Genomic DNA, 23,776 nt, shown 5'->3' with positions numbered 1-23,776 from the left:
TTTACTGCGGGAGTTTATCGAGGATTTCTTGCCTGTGGCTTCTACCCAAGTGCCTGCGGCGACCGTCGGACCACGCGACCACACGACCTTGTCTTCTGTCACAATACAGAGAAAACGGCAATTGCTTCTTGGAACAGACAGTGTTGAAAGAGAACAGTTTCTGCTAATCATTGAGATGAAAATCACAAGTGGTATTTTCACACAATGGTGATACACAGACAAAAGCAATACTCACAGAGAGAGAGTGTAAGTTATAAGATAATTTAATTCGCAAATGTGAAACACTATTTGATATAGCTCTTATTTTGGCTATGATACCAAAATACGCACACACAATAGATTGCAAGGGGAAGGAGTATATTAAGATGTATTCATGTAGCAGGCTACAGTGTCACTTTCACAAGACACTCAGTTAGTACAGTTGGTCTGGTGTGAACCGTCGGGTCTGGTTCACACTGGACGGACTCTCTTGGGCTGGGCTGGGCAGTGACACGTGGCAGGATACGGACGGTGGTCTAGTGGACATCGTGGCCAGGTCACCACCACCACTCACTTTGGAGATTGGCTTAGGTGGCTGACATTTATGGGCCGTTGGGTCATTATCATCATCTGCTTCACAGCATTATCTTGTATGTAGTCGTCTAGAGCGAGTCTTACACAGAGCACAGCTTCACTATCCCTGCACATCTGAGCCTCGACACCCCATTTGTACCTGTGAGTCCTGGGCTGGAGCTGAGTGTGCTGCCACGCTAGAGTCTGTACATGGGTCTTTGAGCTAGTCGAGTCCACATGTTCTGGTCCACTGTTGTGTCTCTGTTGTTATCCATTGTTCCTGTGTTTCATTCTGTTTGAGAGAGTTTCCATTTGTTTGAGTGAGATTGTCACGCACATTGCACTGAGGGGCACCCACACTGTTGAGAGCGCGACACATTATCCGCGCTATAGGTGCTCTCATTTTGGCGATCACGGTGGGACCTCAACTGAAATCTCACTCTGTTGAGTAGCTGGTTTCTTCGCTTCGCCTGTGCAGCCTGTTGGTCTGGTCTAGTTTCACCCTTGACTGCTTAATCTAGCTGGTCTAGTCTCTCGCCTTGTTGGTCTGGTCCTCTCTCGCCCTGGTCCACCTAGTCCTCGTCCTGGTCTAGTCCTTCTCGTCCCTGGTCTAGTCCCTCCTCGTCCTGGTCCAGGCCAGGTGGTCTAGTCAGTCGCCTTGGTCTAGTAGAGTCTAGACCAATGTTCAGCCAAGTGAAGGTTGTCTTGCCCAAGTGAAGGTCTTCTTGCCCAAAGCTTGGTGGGGTTGGCGGTTACTGCATGACACATACAAGGAGGTCTTTGTAGCGTCAAAGTGCACTACTGAGTCCTTTGAAGTACTACCACAGACGGCGTCAACCCTTGGTGCCTAGTAGAAGCATATTAACCCCATCACCTATACCTACTCATATGGCTACCTCCATTTCTTCGACCGGTTCTACATCCTCCGGGTCACCTTCTCCGATAAGGCTCTCCCCCATTTTGTTACAGCAAGCTAGTGAGCAACAGACTCAGGAGCAAGAGGCCATGGAGGAGCTCACAAGTGTTCTGGCAAAGGTGAACATCAAGTTCCCTACCTCTAAAGGTCTCTCCACAGAAGATGCAGACGACCATGCTCGGAGGTTTGTCTCTCTTTGCAGAGGTCGTGTCCTCAATAGAGAGGACGCATACCTGGTGCTGTTTCCGTCCACCTTGGATGGTCTTGCAGATAAATGGTACTGTCAGTTTGCTGAAAACCACTTTACTACTTGGACCATGTTAAGACAGCAGTTCTGTGAAGCTTTCCGACTAGGGGATTATCAGGAGAAGATTCTAGATGAGTTGGCCAACCTGTTGCTCCAGCCCAAGGAGACATTTGCAGAGCTCATGACCAGAACAAAGTCCCTTGTCGCCAAGCTGCCTCAGCAACCAGGGGAATTCATGGTGAAGAAGTGGGTAGAGAAGGCTCTGCCTAAGACTTCTCAACAAAAGCTCAGAGAAAGTCTCCGTCCTGAAGCCAGTCTGGAGGACTTTGTTGCTACTGCTACTAGAATAGAGGGAGCAAGAAGGCAGTTCACTGACTCTCCTCAGTTAGATACTGCCCCGGTACTCATGGACAGTCCTGCGTATCCTTTTACTTCTTTACGCAGGGAACTGGAAGCCCTAAAGTTACAGCGAGCTCTTCAAGAGGAGAGGTCCTTCTCTCTTAAACAAGAGAATCCTCCACACCACGAGGCATTGGAACAGATTAAGTGCGAGCTAGAAGAGCTCAAGTGTCAGCAAGAGACTAAGGCTACGGGTTGGTGTAGCTCATGCCGCTCTCCAGGGCACCCTCCACAAGAATGCCCCCTTCGGGTTTACTGCCACTTCTGTGAAAAATCGGGACATGAGGACAAGGATTGTTACTACCTCAAGGGATTGCGACAAATACAGCAAAGTCTTGGTCCTTCTCTTCAGCAAGGGCCAGCACCTGCATCCAACATGGTTTCTCCCTGTGGCCATCCACACCATATGCCACCTTTGCTGACAGCCTCTCCTATGCAAGGTATGCAAAGTACTTTTCCATCTCAGAGCTTTTATCATACCCATGCTCCCTCATCACCTCAAAGCTTCTATGCGTCCACCTCCAACTCAATGCACCAGGAGCAAGGACCACCTCGCCCTTCGACTCGCCGTTTGAATCGGCCCATTTTATGCTACAAATGCGGAGAGTATGGGCATTACCAAAGCAAATGCCTTCTGCCCGAAGGGTCCCCTCCCTGCCGTCATTGCTCTGATATGAAAGATCACTACAGTAAGGATTGCCCTAAAATTCGTGCATCCATGGCTTCGAACCCAAGTCAAAGCCAGACCGAGTTTGCCTTTCCCAAGCTCAATTTGATAGCAGTTAGCACTGTTTCTCAGCCGCCCCCTTCTACCCACGTGGTTACCCCTCAAAATAAGCCGCCGCAGTTGGCAGAGGAGCCATCGGGCGTCCTCACCCGGGCCCAGAGAGCTGCTCTCGGTCTTTGCATTCCATCAAGTTCAACTCCCCCACACATTCTCACACCAGTGAATACCCTGCCTGCCAGCTGTTAACAAGCAATCCCCCAGTGCTATGAAGCTTTCTTGGAAGCAATTTCCGATCTACAGAAGTTCAAAGTACCAGAGGAACAACAACAGGTAGAAAAAGCGAAGCATACAGCAGAGACAGTCTTGAAGAACACTTTCCAACAAGTGTCCCTCTATGACATGCTGCGGCTAGATGCGAGTTTCAGAAGTGACACCCTTGCAGTTATTCAGTCACTTTACCCTGGAGCAGGTCCTAGTGGCGGGCACCTCCCAGTGCGACAGTGAGAGACCTATATGATATCCAATCCTGCTGCTCCACTCACTGATTATAAAAGTCCTCGCCTGACAGTGTCCGTTTTAGGTCGGCAATTCTCAGGAGTGATAGTGGATGGTGGATCTGGCATCAACCTGATGCCCGAGTTCACTATGTTAGCTCTAGGTCTACAGCCTACTCACCCTGCTCCCTTCACAGTTACATTGGCCGACCAGCGGACAGTCTATCCAGTGGGCATAGTGGATAATGTGCCTCTGCAGGTACAAGACTTTACTTTTAACTTGGATTTTGTGGTGGTTCGTCTTCCCCAGGTTGAGGGCGGATTTCCCTTGCTTATTGGAAGACCATGGCTGCGACACACTAAAGCACTCCACGATTGGGGAAATGATGCAATGTGGATACATAATTCTGGCTCCTCGATGCAACCCATTCTCTTAGAAGGTGGTATGGATCCCGTGGTGCAACATAGTTCTTTGTCCTTAGCAACCAGCCTCGAATTGGAATAGCCTACTCCACCTGACGGGTCAGATGAGGATCTGTTGGAGTGGTTGGATGCTACCAAATCTATGCCCTGTTTTGGAGTTTCGATTCACTCTTTGACTGAAGGTACACCCTCTTCCAATGAGCCACCTGAGCCAGCTCAAAGGTCGAAGGTCACAGAAGCTACTCCTGATGTGCCCTTGGTGGAAGCCTTTGAATTTGGTGAGCCTATGAAGAATCGTAGAAACGGGAAGAAATCCCCTAAAAAAGAGTTCGGCCCCCATCAAACATCAGCCCCATTGGTGTCTGCTTCTCCAACCAGAACGAAGCTAACCTCTGTGTCTAGCCAAATCCCTTGACAGAACAGGTCCTGCTTGATGAATTCCCTGCTCCTGATAGTTGTCTTGCTGAGAATAGTTGTCTCTGTCCTCAACCTGCACTTTCAAAATGGTCTGACACTACTCGCCCCTACGCTCCCCCTCACACAATCTCGCCCCTACCCTACCCCCTACTCGCCCCTACCCACCCCTTCTTGCTCTCGCCCCTACCCTCCCCCTCACACTCTCTCGCCCCTACCCTCTCCCTACTCGCCCCTACCCTCCCCCTCACACTCTCTCGCCCCTACCCACCCCCTTCTTGCTCTCGCCCCTACCCTCCCCCTACTCGCCCCTACCCTACCCTACTCGCCCCTACCCACCCCCTCCCTTCCCCTCGCCCCTACCCACCCCCTCTCACCCCTACCCTTTCTTGCCCTCGCCCCTACCGTACCCTCCCCTCCCCTCCCCACCTCGCCCCTACCCACTACCTCCGTTGCCTCGCCCCTACGTACCCCTTGCTCCTATCTAGCCTTCCCCACCCTTCTCAGACTCAGAAAATTTTTCTCCCAACGCCTGCATGATAAGATGGCTCGATGCATTCACTTGGTTGCCATCTTGTTGCTGTGAAGGCATTTCTGTTCTGCCATCATGATGGAGCTACCTATAGCTTAGCCCTATTTGCTGTGTTACTCGGGCTTATGGTCATCCCTACCTGCGAGAAGAGTGTTGTTGCAAAAAATGTGGCAAGTTCGTCTGCAATTGCAAGCATGGACCAAGTCATTTTACTATCACTATAGTTAGGGCAGATAATGATGCACTAGAATCAAACTGAGCTTATCTCTTTGCTGTAGAACATCATTTTTTAGCAGTGCAGTGTGTTTAAACTCCACTTTTGGGCCTAGAACTTGCTTCATGAAGGATGTACAGATGCAGTACCTAATGGTTTTCTTTCACAGTTTTTTCAGTATTCCTCTCACCGGGACGGTGAAAGGTCTTGTGGTGGGCAACCTGTAGCAAGCTACAGTGTCACTTTCACAAGACACTCAGTTAGTACAATGGTTAGTACAGTTGGTCTGGTGTGAACCATCGGGTCTGGTTCACACTGGACTCTCTTGGGCTGGGCTGGGCAGTGACACGTGGCAGGATACGGACGGTGGTCTAGTGGACATCGTGGCCAGGTCACCACCACCACTCACTTTGGAGATTGGCTTAGGTGGCTGACATTTATGGGCCGTTGGGTCATTATCATCATCTGCTTCACAGCATTATCTTGTACGTAGTCGTCTAGAGCGAGTCTTACACAGAGCACTACTTCACCATCCCTGCACATCTAAGCCTCGACACCCCATTTGTACCTGTGAGTCCTTGGCTGGAGCTGAGTGTGCTGCCACGCGAGAGTCTGTACATGGTTCTTTGAGCTAGGCGAGTCCACATGTTCTGGTCCACTGTTGTGTCTCTGTTGTTATCCATTGTTCCTGTGTTTCATTCTGTTTGAGAGAGTTTCCATTTGTTTGAGTGAGATTGTCACTCACATTGCACTGAGGGGCACCCACACTGTTGAGAGCACGACACATTATCCGCGCTACAATTCAACATACAAAGTATGAATAAGGTGTGCAAAGAACCGCTATAGGAATTACAATATAAGGCTAGGCTTCACTTGAGATGATTTACAATGAAGGGGAGTCTCCCTTTTATAGGAGATTGGGTGGCTTCTTCTACAAGTTTCATGTAGTACGCGTTTCTTTCTAAAGTGAACATGTGTATTCCACTAGAATCATGCTTTTTTCCAGTCACTATGTGCTGGCACAGCCGTGGCATTGTTGATGACATTAGTGCTTATGTCACTAGGAGTTAGTGGAGAGGAAAAATATTATTCCACCCAGCCTATGGGATAAGACGGCTTAGGATGTCAGTGAGGATGTTGAGGGCGCTTGGGTGCCTTTGAATGAAATGAAATAAAATGTTATATTAACGTCTTCAAAAAGCCAAAATGACCTATGAGACCAGAGCGTTACAATGGGGTGGATCTGATACAAAGTCAGAAGAACAAAATGACAAAATAAAATAAAATACAATGGAATCCTAAACTGGTAGGTGTGAACTAAGCAAACTAAGCAGCTAGTTGGGATAGCTAAATCACAAGTCACAAGAGATCCAGTATCGGTCGCTGACGGATCTCATCAATCTCCTCCATGTTCAGCAGTATTACCGGGCGTCGTGCATGTCGGGCCAAGGTGATCTGAATCCTCTGATGTAACCTTCGTCGATGCTGTATAGTTCTCCGCAGTCGTGGACGTCTGGATCTCCCCAGCTCAGTCGCTCGGTCGATCAGTGTGCCTCTGGTGTGAGGCTACAAGCTCGATTGTGGTAGTAGCTCCTTCGGGTATGTATTGTCTGCTCTAAAGAAGTCTGTGATGTGTCTCTTGGATTGGCTGGCCTCTCCTCTCATGAGGCTCTCTGTGTGTATGCGCAGCTTGAGTAGAAACAAACCTAGGCATCTCTGATCCTCGTACCTCATGACTTTGGAGAGTGGTCCAAAGCCCTCTTTGAACAAACAATGGAAGCGGCCTCGTATTTCGTAATAGACGGGGCAGTGGCATGTGTAGTGCAACTCTGGTTCAGGCTCCATGTCACACAGGAGGCATGTCCTGGTGTCTGTTGGCACTCCGCTGTATCTCCCAGTCTCGATCTGCGGCGGCTGGTGTGAAGATGTGCGTATCTGGCCAATAGCACACCGTATCCCATGAGACAAGTGTGTGTCCATGTATTTGGGCCTCATCACAAAACCGTCCTTCGTAAGCTGGAGAAGATGCTCTCTGTAGAAAGCCGTCTTTGTGCCCAGCTGCTGTGTTGGCTGTGTCCATGTCCTCCTGGTGTCTAGGTGAGTCAGGTCCTGGCGGACGAGCCTGGTGATCTCGGACTGTGTAAGAGTCAGAGAGGGTGCATCCAGTGAGTACTGGAAGGGGGGCAATTTGTCTAGGCTGAACCCATGCGCCTGAAACCATGATGTTTGCCCATACCAACACGTTGTATCTCCTTGCATGGCTAACTGTCAAGAGGACTCAAGTGCAAGGTGGACGCATCTGTCTCTGGGAAGTTCCCACATGCGGTGTATGAAGGAGACAGATCTGGTGAGCGCCTCAACCACTAGTGGGGGAGCAGCTAGCTTTGCTTGGATAATGGCACGTGGTACTGAAGCCTTGGCTCTAATGAGCCACAAGATCATAGAGACCAAAGGCTTCTCCATGTCCCCCCACCCATCAGTGCCACCTGTCCTCCCGTGATGATCCATTGAAGGCTCCCATATCTCAGCTCCATAGAGCAATACAAAAGCTACCAATGTGTCAAAGAGCCAGAGCCTCGTCCGAGGCTTCTGAAATTGAACCTGCGAACACATCCTCTCCAATCTACCCAATGCCGAATGGGCTTTGGTCAATCTAGTCTCTGTTGCTCTCCTCAATGAAAAAGCTGGTCCACTAAAAACCACTCTAAGGTATGTGTAAGCATCTGTATACTCCACTGTCTCCTGGCCGTATGTGAATGCGGGCGCTGACCTCTTGATCCACTGTGGGGTGGTATTAAATACCATGACCTTGGTTTTACCAAGGTTAACAGACAAACCACTTTCATGGGCAAACTTATGGAAAGCATCCAAGTGATGTTGCATCCCCTCCAGAGAGTTGGAGAGCAACACAATATCATCAACATATAACAATAGCGGAATCCATGTCCCTGCCAGTGGTGCACCTCTATCACCATCTCTCTCAATGTAGTCAGAAACCTCATCCACATACATACCAAATAGAGTAGGAGAGAGCGGGCAGCCCTGCTTCACCCCAATAGTGGAGTGAACCGGTGTAGATAGCATGCCCTGCTACTGGTCTGTACAATGCCATGATCCCCCAAATGAGCTCTGTGGGTACGCCCATCTCCTGTAATCTGCGCATCAATCTAGCTTTGGGTACTGTGTCAAATGCTTTGCGGAAGTCCACAAAGCTACAATAGATCCGTCTCCCATGGGATCTGCCCTCCTCGATGATGGCCGTGAGTGTCAAGATATGGTCAAGAGTAGAAAAACCTCTCCCGAACCTTGCCTGCCGAGCTGCACGCATTCCCTCCCTCTCTGCCCATCTACTCAGCTGCTGCTCAAGAATGGATGCGTACAACCGTGCCAATGTGTGTCCAATCATGATAGTGCGACAATTCCCAGGCTCCATAGGGTCTCCTGACTTGAAGATAGGTACAATCGTAGATAGGCTCCAAGTATCAGGCAAGCCCTCACACATGGCACAGTTAAACATAACTGCTAGAAGCTCTGCTAGTAGATCTCTGGCATGTATGAAATGCTCAGCCACTAAGCCATCAAGATCATATGCTGTCCCAGTCCTCATCCTGTCAATGGCCTTCTTCACCATCTCAGCCGTGAAAAAAGCAGAAGTGTGTGGGCATGGATTGGGGGGGTCGGGGAGGGGTTGCTGTCCAGAAACTGTGTACAAAGATGATGCGCACTCACCCCAAGTCTCTGTAGAGGTAATGGCAGGGTGGGGGGGGGGGGGGACTGTTCATGAAAGAGCTGCCATGCCTCACACGAGTCCTGACTTAAGGATAGCTGGTATAGATCCTGCTCTAGTCCACCAAAAATGTTGCACTAGGCGTCGGAAGTCAATTTGTGACTATCTGTGAGTGATGTCCCCCAAAAGCACCTCCCTCTGAAGTCTAGCTCTAGTCTAGGGGACATTCCTCATCATACTAGCTGTTCTGAGGCATGCTCCCAGAACGACGTCTCTGCTCAGGCTGGATGTGTGGGTATGCCTCTGCTGCTGCATCATGTAATGTCTCGGTCAGTATAGTAGTAAGCTCCTCCAGAGGTCGCCCCGGCTCCTCAGGGCATAGGCGTTTATAGATCCCGTCCATGTATAGAGAATCCATCTCCTGCGTGAAGGTGTAGCGAGTAGGGGCTGCTACCTGTGGACTGTGTGCTACACTGAACTGGGAAGAGATGGTCAAGGGCACGAGAGCATGATCCCCTACCACCCCAACAGGTCTAGGCCCAACTATGAGATCTTGGATACTAGAGATGACGCTCGGCTGTGCCATGACATAATCCACTGTGCTGGCTCCATGTCTGTGTGGAAAGCATGTGAAACCTCCCGCAGCAGGAAATCTCTGTAGGCCGTTCAAGATGGCCAATCCATGTGCAGTGCCCATGTCTATCAAGTGCCGTCCATACTCATATGCTTCCCATCTTGTGATAGTCTGGATAGGCCCGTCTCTGCATCATCCAACTCTCGCAGCATCTCCTCTGAAGTATCATAAAATATTGTCTGATGATGGGCAGTCCTAGCATTGAAGTCCCCTAGAATGATAATGTCACCATCTCTAGAGAATTCCCATATGTCATCATCCAAAATAGAGAAGGGGGGCTGTCCTTTGGGTGGTGCATATATTGCCATACTCGAGGGAAAGTAGCAAATAGCAATGTAAAGATATCTGCCAGTCTCTGCTCTCAATCTCACCCACATGTACCTAGCTTGCTCATGTTGCGGGCTATATGTATCAATGGCTGCACCTCCTCCTTGAATAACACTGCCACTCCTCCTGAGCCCCGCCCTCTGTGCTCTGATTGTCTCCTGTCTATAGGCTGTCTCTCATCTGTATCCGCATATGTGAGGCATAGACTGCCCAGGGGCCTGATGTGTCTCAGAGTAGAAGATGATGTCTCTCCCGGTAAAACTCTCCTCAAAAGCACCCACATCAAGACGCATAGATCCATTACAATTCCAGGTAGCAACTTTGAGTGTGGTCCCATAGGCCTCACACCGTCATGTGGAGCGTGGCTCCAATATCACCACTCTTCCATCTTGGTAAAAAGAAATCTTACCTTTTTCTCTTGCCGCTCTAATCTCTGGCATTACCTCCTGCATATGGGCGACCTGTGAGAGGGGTAAGGTCATTCCCGAGAGAGAGAGGGGTTCAAGGCTACAAAGCCTCAAGATTGAAGACTCAAGTGCGAGACTAAAAGAGGTCCCCCAAGGCATCATTTTGGAGGTGGGAATGGAGGGCTCGAGGGAAACATGACTGCTGGGCACTCATTTTAGGGCAAAAAAAAATCCAGAAAAAAGACCTTTTTTTACTGTTGACCGTTGGGATGGCTGGCGATTGCAGCAGGCCGTTTCGGGCGTTCCAGAATGCCATGTTCCAATAATAGTCCCACAATGGCAATCTGTTTCTAGCCGTTTCTGCAGTTTTCCCTCTATTAAAACGTTTTCAGACATTCCGGCAGCCAAAAGGGGCATTCCCTGTTACTTTGGTAATAGGCTTGCTCATATGTGTGCAAATGGGAAGGGTGTCGGTTTCTTCGTGTTTAAAGTTTCCTTAGCGTGCATTGTAAGAGCGTTGTGAGATGGAGGAGCTCCCTCAATTCTAAGACAATGAGCAAGGCATCGAGCGTGTGATTTTGTGTTGTATTTGTGATATTTCTCCCAAATCTTGATGTAAGATAGAGTAATATGACAAAGGTAAGATGATAATTGTGACTCTCTTTGGCAGAGCTGGTAAATTTGAATGTCATCTTGTAGTTGGGAGGTTATGTTGGAAGCATTTCAACGCTAAGAGGTTGTATGTACAAATTCTATTTCGGTACGTGATTTGAGAGTTTGAAGCTGGAGTGCCAAAAGTGTGTAGGTTCTCTAACTGTATTCATTTGTGTCTGTGTTGGTAGTGTCTTGTCTTTCTGCACATACTAGTTCATGCAAAACAAAATGGTGTCCCAATTTACTTGTGTTAGTTTGGGTGTGGCTTAGCCACAAATGAGGAAAGCAGGAGCCTTGGTGTTTAGAGGCCATCTCATTTGTTGGCAGCCTCAAACCGCTTCAAAAGTGTACATAACAGTGTCACCATGGCTGATATGACATGCATCAAAAGTACGGGACGTTATTCAAATTGCAACACGTGAATCATGACTCACCACTCTGAGTGGCGTCCTCTGTTTTTTCCTTATGGTGGGTATGATAGGTGGTGTTGTGGGCTAAATCCATCACATGTATAATGTAAATTCTTATTATCCTCCAGCACCACCCTTCCTATATTCAAATTCTGTCTCTTGAAACATCTCATGGAGCTCTCAAAAGAGACCACACCGCTTCAAAAGTGTACATAACAGTGTCACCATGGCTGATATGACATGCATCAAAAGTACTGGACGTTATTCAAATTGCAACACGTGAATCATGACTCACCACTCTGAGTGGCGTCCTCTGTTTTTTCCTTATGGTGGGTATGATAGGTGGTGTTGCGGGCTAAATCCATGACATGTATAATGTAAATTCTTATTATCCTCCAGCACCACCCTTCCTATATTCAAATTCTGTCTCATGAAACATCTCATGGAGCTCTCAAAAGAGACCACTCACTCGTTTCCATTTCTTGCATTAAAATCCACGGCCAATGTCATAATTCCTAATTATGAGAACTTTGCGCTGGTATGATACAATAACCTTACACAGATCACCTCCTTAATATGGTTTCCAATTGAATGTGGATCTGGCTTGTTCTTATCTGGTACACTTCTTCCTCTTGCCGTCTCGCTACAGTTTATGCATGCGGGCCTTGTTCTGCATGTTCATTTACATTTTATTTATCAGTTCTGGTTCTTCATTAAGTACTCCGTCTAAAGATTATTATACTTTCAATTAAATTGCATGTATTGAATGTATGTTTCGAATTTGTACTTGATTCTCTTGTATTTTTTTTTCCATTCCTGAGATTTCTTGCATCCTTGGTCACCTACAGTTTCTTGGAGTGCAATCACTTGTTGACTAGTTTGAGTCTTGTTCTTTTGTAGGTTACGCTATTGCAACTCATCTTATCCATATAAATTGTAATTTACTTCACCTCAATGCAGGTGGTCTTTTATGACCAGGAGCCTCTAGCCCTGTTTTGCTCACTTCTGACCGTGCATGCCAATGTGCCCCATGCAACAACAAATCTGCCATCTCTTGTGCAGCAGATGTTTCCAGACAGTTCACCAGAGTACATTGAGTCTTTGGCTTATGGTTTGGCCCTCTCACCAGAAATATTTGAGCTTAGAAGCAGTCACAAAGGTATGGCTTTAATGGCCAGGGCAGAAGTATTTGATTGGTCCAAGAAGGAAATGGATATGCGCAGCTTTGATACAGTAAGTGATTGGTTTAGCTTATTTTTTCAACTCACATAGTAGCTTTACTGTAAAGGGGTGTATTCAAAGAAAGTGATTTCTAGATGTAGCACATTTCTCACTCTGACTTTACTTTGAAGGTACACAACAACATTATGCTGTATGGCCAGATAATGAAATTTTCCTGCCTATATGTTCCTCAGGGACTGCTCGAAGATCCATACTAAAACTAATCTATCTACAAAGTAAAATGGTCGTGACTGATACGGGGTAACTGGTTCAGACTATATGGGCAGGATTGTAATCTGAATTGTATAAGAAACTACAGACTGCGAACATAGGCTGAGACCAAATGTGTAGCTATGCCTAAACCCATCTTGCAAACTCGGATATGGCACTATTAGCAAGATAAGACGACATTTCAATAATGAAGCTGACCTACAAAGTACGCCAATGTTTTGGGTAATGCTTAGCCCTCCACTTAGCCTTCTAGAGACTTGCAAGACTTAAGGCTTAATTTTATTTGGAACAAGAGATCACTTTTTTTTTCCGTATAATGTGTAATCGTATTGATTTCCAAGAAGAAATGTACATGGTCAACGCAGTAAACAGCTATATACGAAGGCTAGAAAATCAGTGTTGGACATGAACATGAAAAGCCCATAGCAAAGCAGTCATGCTAGAATCCAACTACATAGCTTGCCAAAATCAAGCTCGCTGCTGCTCCCTCCCTCCCCACCATCGCTTACCCCCCCCCCTCCCCCTGCTTTCCCTTGCTTTCCCTTCGCGTGCTGCCTTCCCATCTCTTTCCCTGCTTCGCTTCGCCCTCTCCCCGGCTCCGCATGTCGGACGAGGGGGGCTTCAGTAGAGTCACTCGAAGGTGACGAAGGGGCCGTCATTCTATGTCTGCTACTGAGAAAAGGAGGCGAAGTCGTCAACCACCAGGAGGCTGAACTCAACGCACAAATAGCGTGTGACGGTAAAGGGAGGACGAGGGCTATAGGCGACCTTCGACTTGCTCTTCCAGAAGTGCAAGCGAGCTTGATCGCCAAGGTGGAAAGGCTTCAATCCACCTCGGTCATCTGCAAGATTGTTGGCACACGGCCCAACAGAGGCGAGGTTTGGGATCTGCTCTAGGCCAGACTCCTCATGAAGTGGGCAAGATCATTGTTGTGCAGCTTCCCGGGAGAGGCTACTACTAGATAGAGTTTGAGTCTCCAGAGATGGAAGCCAAAGTGATATCAATGAGCCGCTAGGCATTGGGACGGCTGGAGCTTACTTCTGACAGTGGCACCGCGACTTTGACCTGGTCTCAAATACGCTTGAGGAGGTAGATCTTCCTATCTCAGTTTACTTCCGAGGCTGGAGGTTGGAGTATCTCCCCTTACTCTCCAAGATTGGTTCCATGTTTGGGACGGTCTTGGAGACCCCGCGCACTTAGCGTCACTTGTCGCCAAGGTCGCAGGGTTACTCACTGTTCGGGCTCTTGTTTGGGACATACATTCTCTCCCGAGGATGGTTTTAATATTTATTGCCTCGGGTGAGTGGTGGTTCATCAGTGGTGGTTCGATCCACAGAGAGTGGAGTATTCGGGCCTCCCAAACCAGTGTTTCGTTTGCAGATAGATGAGCCATCTTGCGTAGCCTGTCCACGGAGGAGGAGCCGATCCGCACATAGGCCCCACCTACCAAGGCTGGCCAGGCTCAGCAGGCAAAAGTCGCAGGGAGTACAGATGGGTACCTCTTTGGAGACAGGTGCCCAGGCAGATGAGGGCCGACAACAGGTTCGTTGCCATCGTCGTTAGGGAAGGCGCGCCAGTCTGGCATCCCTGGTAGTCAACCTGCACCAAGCCAGCAGCAGTCGGTTCCACAGGGAACCGTTTTGAACCTCCCCAGCAAGATGAGCCGGGGGGGGGGGGGGGGGGGGGGGGGGGGGGGGGGGGGGGGGGGGGGGGAATTACCTCCATTCAGCTTAGTCCCAAATAAACTCCTAAACAGCCCCAAAACTGCCCCCAAATCTGCCCCCTAACCTGCACTCAAACTGCACCAAATATGTTCCCCGAACATCCCCAAATCTGCCCCCAAAAGCCCATTTTTTTTCCTCCAAATGCCTACTTTTGCTCGTTCCGCCCCGCGTTTCGCCGATCCGCCTCATGTTCCGCCCTTTCCGGAACACCGTTCCGGTTACACGCCGTTCCGGAACGCTGTTCCGTTCCCATCTCCATTTCGGGAACGGGACTCGTCCGGAACGCCGTTTCGGAACGTTTAGCCTGTGTTCCCCCCGTTCCCTATTACAGTGCCTCCCGCTAGTCCTTTTGCCCCGTCTGGTGACCCCTCCCATGCCCAGCCGCTGGCCTAGGGGACAAGCCACTCTTCGGCAACTCGGAGGTCTCTTGGCAGTGCATTTGCCATGAGCCGCCCGGTGCGAGAGGAGTAGCCCTACCTATGGACGCTCCTCTTGGTGCGGGCATCGCCTTTTGCGGCAGCCTTTCGCGGACTAACCAATTCTGACATCATCCATCGCCGTTGGGACTTCTTCAACTCCGACTTTACACATTTCTCGGTGGCTCTTCTCCTGACCTCGGGGCGGCTTGTTTCAGAGTACATGTATTGTTTCTAGCAGCCAAAGGTGTAGAGACCCTGGACACAACATTTGGTTTTTCTCGAGTTCTCTCACCACACGGGAGACTTGGGGGTGACAGACTTGATATAGATTCTGTGGCCGTTGGCCAAGTTCTCCGGACACTACCAAATGCAGCAGGATGTAGACACATTGTGGTATACTTCTTTGCAGACACTCTAAGTGCACCTTGTTATGTATATGTTCATGAGGACTCTTGAACAAAGGATGTAGCTCCCCGCTTGGGTATGGGGCACACAAACACTCTAGACACGGCTATCTCTAGGTCACTCGGATGAAGATTACTCTCCATTCAAACCTACCTCGAAGATTGCGAGATTGGTTGCTATGGCAACATCGGTTTTCTCTCACTGACCCCACGAGGATTGTCTCATAGAATGTGCAGGGGCTGGGTGGACCCCAATTTCTACGTCAGAGGGGTTGACTTGATTAGGAGCTCGAGAGATGCCTTGTGGGTGGAGCTATAGATATGCTTATTCTTTGGGGGCATCATTTGTGTGAGAGCCGTATCACGCGATGTGGACAGATCTTGCATGGTCGCTATGAGACCTTTTCGTCAGCTACTTTTGGGCTTGGTGGCATTGAGTGAGGTGTATGTTTGACTATTGCGGATTCATGGCAGTAGGCCATTGTGGGCAGGGGCATCAGTGTGCCAGGTAGGGCCCATTGGGTCACTATGCAGTTCCATGGTTGCCTTGTGGGTTTTCTGAACATTTATGCGCCCAACCATGCGAGTGCACGGGCTGAGTTTTGGTCACATTTGGTGGAGTCCTTACTTCATGCAGAGCACATGTGCATTGGGGGGGATCTCAACATGCTTGAGGACCCTGCGAACAAGATTGGGAGCAGCCATGCTACTGTACATGGGATTGAGTTGGCTGCTTGGTAACGTCATGTATGGCTTGGAGGATCTTGGATGTATGGCAGCATGCTGGCTTGGCACGACCCTCAGACAACCTCTCATTTTCTCAGTCTGACCGTAGAGGAGGAGGAGTGAACCTATTTAGGATAGATCGATTCTTTGTTAGTGACCACATATGTGACTTGGATGGTACAATATGCATTTTGAGAGGGACTACTTTTTTTAATCACACGTGAGTGATCCTTACTCTGTTCGACAGACAGAGGACTGGTTTTGTTATGTTACACATTTCAAAGAGAATTTTGCTAGATACAGAGCTTAGAGAGCTGGTGGTTGTGTTTTGGACCGATTGTCTGGACACACAGGGGGATGTTGCTGTTAGAGTGGCCAATGGCCTCAGGGAGCTTAGTCGCTTCTTTCTCCAGAAGTCAACAACTTGATTGGCTGCGGCCAGAAAGGAGGAGAAGCGGACCTATTGGGACATTCCTTACAGAGGATGCGGGAGCGGCACCTAGGTAGTCCCTAAATGGAGGACCAGATGCAACAGGCTTGACAAGAGCTGATCACCATTGAGGAGAGGCGCCATGAGTTTGCCTTCCACCGTCAGGCATCTCAGTGGGCCCAAGTAGGCGACAACATTACTGGAGAGTTTTAGAGTTTTTTAAGATGGTGGGTCCGCGCCATCCGCCCACCATGTCAAAAAACTCTCTAGTAACTCCGTCACCTAGCTGGGTCCATTGAGATGCCTGACGGTGGTAGGCAAACTCATGGCGCCGCTCCTCAATGGTGATCAGCTCTTGTCGAGCCTGCTACATCTGGTACTCCATCTAGGGACTACCTGGGTGTCGCTCCTACATCCTTTGTAAGGAGGCAATGCCCCGACAGAGCCGCTTCTCCTCTCGGGCCACAGCCAATCGTGCTCTCGACTCCTAGAGCAAGAAGCGACTAAGCTCCCCAAGGCCATTGGCCACTCTAGCAGCAACATTCCCCTATGTGTCCAAACTCTTAGTCCAAAGCACAACAACTTACTCTCTGAGCTGTGTATCTAGCAAAATCCTCTCTGGGATGCATAACGTAACACTACCACTCCTCTGCCTATCAGACAGAGTAAGGATTACTAGCACGTGATCAGAAAAATTAGTCCGTGCCAAAATGCATACGGTACCACCCAAGTCACATATGTGGTCACTAGTATAGGATCGATCTATCTTTTATAGATTCACTCCTACTCTGCGGTCAGACCGAGAAAATGAGAGGTTGTCTGAGGGCCGTGCCAAGCCAGCATGCTGCCATATATTCGAGATCCTATAGACGTTCCCAAGCAGCCAACTTAGCCTCATGTATAGTAGCATGGCTGCCCCCAATCCCGTCCAAAGGGTCTTCAGGCATGTTGAAACCCCCCATAATGCACCACTGCTTTGCATGAGGCAAGGACTCCATTAAATGTGACCAAAACTTAGCCCGTACACTCGCATGGTTGGGCGCATAAATGTTCAGAAAACCCACAAGGAAACTATGGACCTGCATATTGACACACTGATGCCTCCGCCCACAATGGCCTGTTGCCATGAATCCGCAATAGTCATACATATAGCTCCCATATGCCACCAGGCCCAAAAGCAGCTGACCATAAGGTCTCATAGCTACCACACAAGATCTGTCCACATCGCCTGATATGGCTCTCACACAAATGATGTTCGTGGAGCCTAAGCATGTCACAAACTGCTGACGTGTCAAGCCACCGAAGAACGGAGCCAACCTTGAGATCTTGGCCAAGGGGCCAAAACTCTAAGAAAAAGCAGCAGCAGCAGAAGAAGAAGTTTTACAGACTTACAACGTCTTGACGAGTGACCTATTTTTAAAGAAGAGTTCCCACCACTCCAGGGTTTACATCATGCCAAAGAAGCTTCTGTTTTCTCAAACCTTATGTGTAGGCTTATTGTGCAAATACTAGAACAAATGTGCAAAGCTATGCTTACAGAACACTTCCTTGGAACGTTTTCTTGTTCTCATAAGAAGTATACTCTTTTTTACTTTTGTACATCCTCTGGAATCTGGCTGATAGGCCTTTGAGCATCTCAGAGGTCTCTTTTGTACACTGTATACAGCCACCTTTCCCGCCTAAAACTTTAAAAAGTAACCTATAGCATTTGACTCAAGGGACTTGTGGTTTTTTGCATATTCCACCCCCACCCTAAGGAGGGCTGTACTTTGTCTCCTATCGAGCCCAAACACCCATGTTTACTAAGAAGCATGTACATTTTGATCAAAGATGGCAACATGTTTAATCTTGTTCAAACTGAACTCCAGTTGAAAGTTTATAGCTACAGGAGTCGGTTTTTGAATTTCAGGTATTGGCTAGTGATGTTTTGTATGAGAAGGGTTCACTGCCCTACATTGCAGCAATACTGCCCAATCTTATTCGCAGGTAAATGAAAATTCTTGAACTTTGAGGCATAGCTGGATAAGGCACAATGCCTTCTTAATGTTTGCTTGGATACAGTGGCTCTGGAAAGGTGATCATGACTGATCCAACATATCGAACGCCTCAAAACCGGGAGGAATTTTTGGGTCTGCTATGTTCCGAAGTGCCTGACATGAAGGTAGGGGACTGTTTGAATTTTGAAGGGAGAGCTAGGTTGTGGACTGCTTGACATGAAGGTAGGCCAACTGTTTCGAATTCTAAATTTAAATCTTTACTGTGGAGGAGCAGGGTCTGAAGCTTGAGAGAATGGACAACGTAAAGCTGCAGTCAAATGATAAAACAGAGGATGTTGAGTTGATGCACTTCTGCTCTACATGATGCACAGAAGCCTCTTTTTGTTACTTGCGGGCCATTAATCCTTGTCAGTTGATTGAAGAAAGGTTGTTGGAATCAGAAGATTACAGACCAAACGACATTGCTAATTACAAGTTCTTATCAGGGACTTGGGAATGGGTTCCTTTGCGACAACAGTGGCTTGAAAACAACACAGTTAAAGCTCTGAAATGGCCTCATCTACCAAACGATATGTGGCTTTATCATCATACTCGGGGCAGTGCATATTAAACACCAATTTCTGGATTGAGGCAATTGCGGGCCTTCAATCGCGAGCACAAAAATGGTGGCAGTTTATGCATGGTCACCAATTTATTCTATCTTTGTATTGAATGTAACAAAAGAGGGGGACAGTCTGTTCTGAACAACAATTTTGGAGGATGAGAGTTGTCAGTTTTGTTGTGAGCATGGAATCTCTCAATGCTCGAACCAGATGGAACAGTTTAGGTTAAGGCAAGTTCATTGTATGCTTTGAGAACAAATACAAACTAAGATTATGTATTAAAGAAGCCATGATATGGGCAACGTGGCAATTGATTGCGTATTATTCTTAATCTCTTATCAAGTGAGTGCAATTGCTAGCTAGGAAAATGAAGAGGTCTTAGGTAGCAATTTCTCTGCATTTCACGAAGGGTGGATCAAGAGGATCCCACCGTCCATTACAGCTGCACTGCTCTTATTGGCATCCCTGTTACTGTCAAGGTGCCGGCAATGGTCCCTTGCTGACCATTCCCAGATATCCAGGCAGTTAACTGCATGGAGACCAGTGGAGGCCGGGAGCTGTGTGAAAACATGGATTTCTGGGGAATGGTCAGCAAGGACCACTCCCGCTACAATATTCCAGCAGCTGAGGTGGCAAGACTATAAGCACGGACAGTCGCTGACAGTGCCGACAGCAGCAAAATATTACGTGCACTGAGGTGCAGCAGTTCCAGCTCCAGCTGCTGACTTGTCACACTTTCGTTGGAAGAGCTTCGAATATATTACAGCTGCTGATGTGTCCGGCATCCATCGGCTGTAGTAAATTTTTCCGTGTTTGAAGATGGTGTTGATGGACAGCCCACGGCATCTGCCCTGGACCCTTGACTGTGACGGCTGGGGTCTGGGGAACTGTGGATCCAAGCCATCGGATCAGCTGGCCTTCCAGGTTGGAATCAGCAGTGGCAGCCGTCGGATGGCTGTCACATCAGCATATGTCAAGGAATACGACCACCCCAGTGCCAGCTCCCACACATCAACAGTCGTAATGTAAGCAGGAGACGGTACCTCTGCAGCCAGAAGGAAAGAAGGATGAGCAGGATGCCATACTGCCGCCTCAGCAGCTGAAGTGCTGCTGCCAACCTGTCTATGCATGAAAGTGCAGTTTTGGCCAGCCCCCTCCTCATCACAGTTGATGGCTGAGAAAGGTCAGCCACTGACCTTTCCCTGCGATCCATGCTCCCCATGGCTCCTAGCATCCCTCATGCCATGAGCCGCCTGGATTGCAGGGAAAGGTCAGCCAATGACCTTTCCATACACATTATAGGCTAGCTACACATCCTCTCATCACCGTGTCCTCTTGCATTCAGCCCTGTATTCCCCTCCCTCCCCGTCAAAGTCAGACGTCAAGGGCATGTAGATCTCAGCTATCGAATCAATAGGCTTTCTTTCCTGCATTACACTGTTGGATCCCAACCGTCAGCGTCCGGAATTAGTTCTGTGTTCAAGTTGCGGAGGATGGATGGGTGCTGCCCAAATTTATGAATCTGCCCTGAATTGCCACGAGTGCCCCGGATAACCCTGGTGCTCCCAGCCGTTGATCCCTTCCCGATAAGCCCGTGTGAACTAGAGGGCGTCGAGGCTTGTTGATCTTTTCCTGCAATGGTGCTTTTGCATGGCTACTGGTATTGCTGGTCGCCACGTTGTCGCGCACATTACAGAGAGCTTGGTAGTTTTGATCGTAAATCGACGGCAGCTGAATCATACGTTACAGATTGGAAAAAACTTATCGGTTGATCTCGACACGTTGTTTCTGTTTGCTGATCTTCTTCCGCACCTTGTGAACACAGGTAGTGGAGGCACAACACAAGCCCCTTGGCTGCCGCAGGAAGGTTCGCCCTCTCTTATGGTTGGCACATGCAGGCCGTTGGCAAGAATGTTCGGCCGAAAAGAGCTGCAGGCCCACCATGATTTTGGCTCGTAACTCACCACTGTCCCGAACGAGGTGAAGGTCTCCCCAGGGCTAGAAAAAAACATTTTTCCGAACCGAAGAAAATAAGGGCAAGCTTGAAATTCTCCCGGTTTTTAGGTTGAAATTTGAAGCTTTTGCCGGTAATTACACTAAAACTTGTGAAAATTGCTCGGTTTTCTTCAAGTCAAGCTCAAAATCTAATCGGGATTTTAGGATTTCAGCCGGTTAAAATACACTGGACCCCGGTTTTTTTCTAACACTGGGTCTCCATAACGTAGAGGCTTGAACGCAATGAACGGGCATGTTCAGCATGGCGCGAAAAAAGCTCAAGTCCCTGCCGCTCTGATTCTGCAGGGCCTGGATTTGCTTTTTGCAGCTTTTCACAACTTGCAGACAGTCTGATCGAACGCGATGGACCGGCGAACGTTCGTTCAGCGTGAATGAACATTGTCCGCAATGTATCCCGTTCGATTGTAAACGTTCAGCAGACGTCGTTCAAAGCTGACGCAAAGGCCGGTGCTCACCAATTCGAGTGACTCTGGAGGTTGGGAGTGCAAACGTGACGCCAAAAGTAGGTGCCACGATTGTTTTTTTTAAAAAGAAAGAGGAGAATCTGAGCAAGATTCTCCTCGTGAGTCGTAACCCTTCGTGACGAGGAAGGAACGCGAGGGTCGGTCAGGAACGCGCACAGGGCAAGCAGGCGCTGCAAGGGTTGTCGTCGTCATGTTGAGTGAGCGTAAGAGGGAGTGATGAGCCTGCAAGAGTTGCATTCTGCAGGAGTTTTTTTTTTTTTGTATGGATTGCCTCGTGAGCAACACCGTGTAGATGGTGGGTTGGTTATGGGAGTTGTCAGGTTCAGGTTGTTGAATCTGCGTGAGTTCGACTCTTCCATTACCTTTTAGAGGGTGACGACTCAAGGTTGAGTTCAAAGGTTGGATGTAGGAGATTCGGAGGAATCTCATGAACAAATGAATAAAATAGCAGGAGAGCCAGTAGTAGGTTGTACAAGAGTAGGGTGGGGCTATGCCTTGTTTGAGCGGAACTCGTTTGTGAATTTAAAAATTAGAGTATTGTTGTACCTTTCACTTGTTATCATAGCCTAGTCTCCATGCGTTTTAGCATCTTCCATTCGAAGCTTTTCCAAAAGCTCTACTACCTCACCTCACCATTAGAATTTGGAGTTAAACAATGTGTGAAGGAGAAAATTTTCACATATAATAATCTCCAAAAATGCTCAGAGAGGCATTTTGTGCACGGGAATGCTTGTGCCCATCAAAAAGAAGGAAAGACAATCCATTGTACGGTGTGGAGCTGACATCGTTTTTCAAAAAGAAGGAAAGACAAGCCCATCAAAAAGAAGGAAAGACAATCCATTGTACGGTGTGGAGCTGACATCGTTTTTCACATTGTTAATAATAATGTAGAAAATGTGCCTTTCCCTTGTCGCTTGTTTGAGGGGGAATTAATGCTTCTCTTTAGTATATCATTTAAAAAGCCATTGTGGATGGATGCTTTCCCCCTACTGTGTTTGAGTTAGTATGGCATGGTGTAAGTGTGAAGAGCCATATTGGAATCCTTGGCCTTTAGCATACCATTTAAAAAGTTGTGGATTGGATGCTTTCCCCTGCTGGGTCTAAGTTAGTATGGCAAGGCCCTTGTAGACTCTTTAACAAGCCATCTATTAAACTTTGTAGGTAATGGTGTTTGGAGTGCCCTCATATCCCCATGAATTAGGATTGCAAGAGCTTTGTCAAGTTTCTTTGCCTTTAACAAGCCATCTATCAAGCTGATGTAGTTGACCTTGTTTGGGGTGCTTCCACCCCTCCATTTGAGCTAGCATGGCAAGAGCCATATCAATGGGAATGGGTATGGGGCGAGTTTTTGGAGTGAGCTATTGAGTGATAATTTTTTACACTTCCTCGTACCTTGCTTTGATTCATACATTATACTTAACATGTGGAGTGCATCTTTTGGGGGGTTTTAGCTTGTCTTCCCTTGCATGCTAGCCCAGTGTTACATAGTAGCTCAACACCTATTTCACCTTTTTGGACTTGTTGAACCCCATATGGTCTAATGGTATGCTAGCATGATATGTGTACTTGCTAGTGTGGAATTTGAAGTTAGTGTGGTATGGAAAGTTAGTGCACTATTGTTGGAGATTGCATGAACAGCATAAAACTTCCCATGGTGGATCCCTTACGAGTATTTATTGTGCCTTTCAAAGTACCTCCACAATGACACAATTGAAGATTTACAGATTGAAGAAATTCGTTAAGTTCGAGGAATGCTATCTGATGTGGATCTGTCAAACTTGAAGACTTATCATAGGAAACACATAAACATAGAAAAATTTTCAATCCATTGTTCAACAATGTGAATTAACCAGTTTCGCAATCATTTTCTTCCCTATTTTATACACATTCTAGGTCAAGCAAGGAAGTTTTATACGTTTTTTCTTTATAGAGTCTTCATGGGCACCTTTTCTTTCCTATGGTTGAAGTTGAAATGTGTGCAAATGTGTAAAAACAAAACATGTGTCTTCAAGACGTCGTAGTAATCCAGCATATGAAGTTGGTTTGGCATGAATTACATGTGTCTCCCTTTAGAGAGTGAAATGACTTCTTTCTAAAAAATGATCTGCCTTTTTTTCATCATTTTGTCTGTTGGAGTTTTAAGGATCTAAATGGATCAAGATCGTGTTTGTGTGTGTGTGTGTGTGTGTGTGTTGTACGCACCGTGGATATACATGATCCAAGTTTCCTAGAATTTAAGTAATACAACTTAGGACCAGTTTGTTTTTCCATGGATAAACGAAACCCCATTTTCGTTGCCAAGAAGAACTTGTTTGAGCTTTGTCGCAAGTATTCCCATCATTATATCTAATTGAAATATTTACGGTTTTCACTTTTTGTTCCTAAGTTGCCTCATTTGTTGCCAAATAATCTAAATCTATGCATGCATGATTTATCGAGTCAATTTATACAAATACTTTTCAGC

General features: G+C 47.7%; 1 protein-coding gene across 9 annotated transcripts in view; it reads left to right on the top strand.

Annotated features, from left to right (window-relative positions):
* LOC147461631 (uncharacterized) overlaps positions 1 to 19,161 on the top strand; it is a 122,894-nt gene extending 103,733 nt beyond the window's left edge. For all 9 annotated transcript variants that reach the window (XM_086509121.1, XM_086509123.1, XM_086509122.1 and 6 more), the window contains 4 exons: positions 12,038 to 12,310; positions 18,143 to 18,219; positions 18,295 to 18,394; positions 18,505 to 19,161. In XM_086509121.1, the coding sequence (XP_086365247.1) occupies positions 12,038 to 12,310; positions 18,143 to 18,219; positions 18,295 to 18,394; positions 18,505 to 18,594 (540 nt within the window). In that variant the 3' untranslated portion in view covers positions 18,595 to 19,161. The remainder of the gene's footprint in view (positions 1 to 12,037; positions 12,311 to 18,142; positions 18,220 to 18,294; positions 18,395 to 18,504) is intronic.
* The last annotated feature ends 4,615 nt before the right edge of the window (positions 19,162 to 23,776 follow it).

This window comes from Adiantum capillus-veneris, chromosome 3 (assembly GCF_014529385.1).
Source record: "Adiantum capillus-veneris isolate H3 chromosome 3, ASM1452938v2, whole genome shotgun sequence".
Taxonomy (NCBI): Eukaryota; Viridiplantae; Streptophyta; class Polypodiopsida; order Polypodiales; family Pteridaceae; genus Adiantum; species Adiantum capillus-veneris.
Note: the sequence above shows the minus strand (reverse complement) of the source record. Positions and strands in the feature narration are given on the sequence as shown.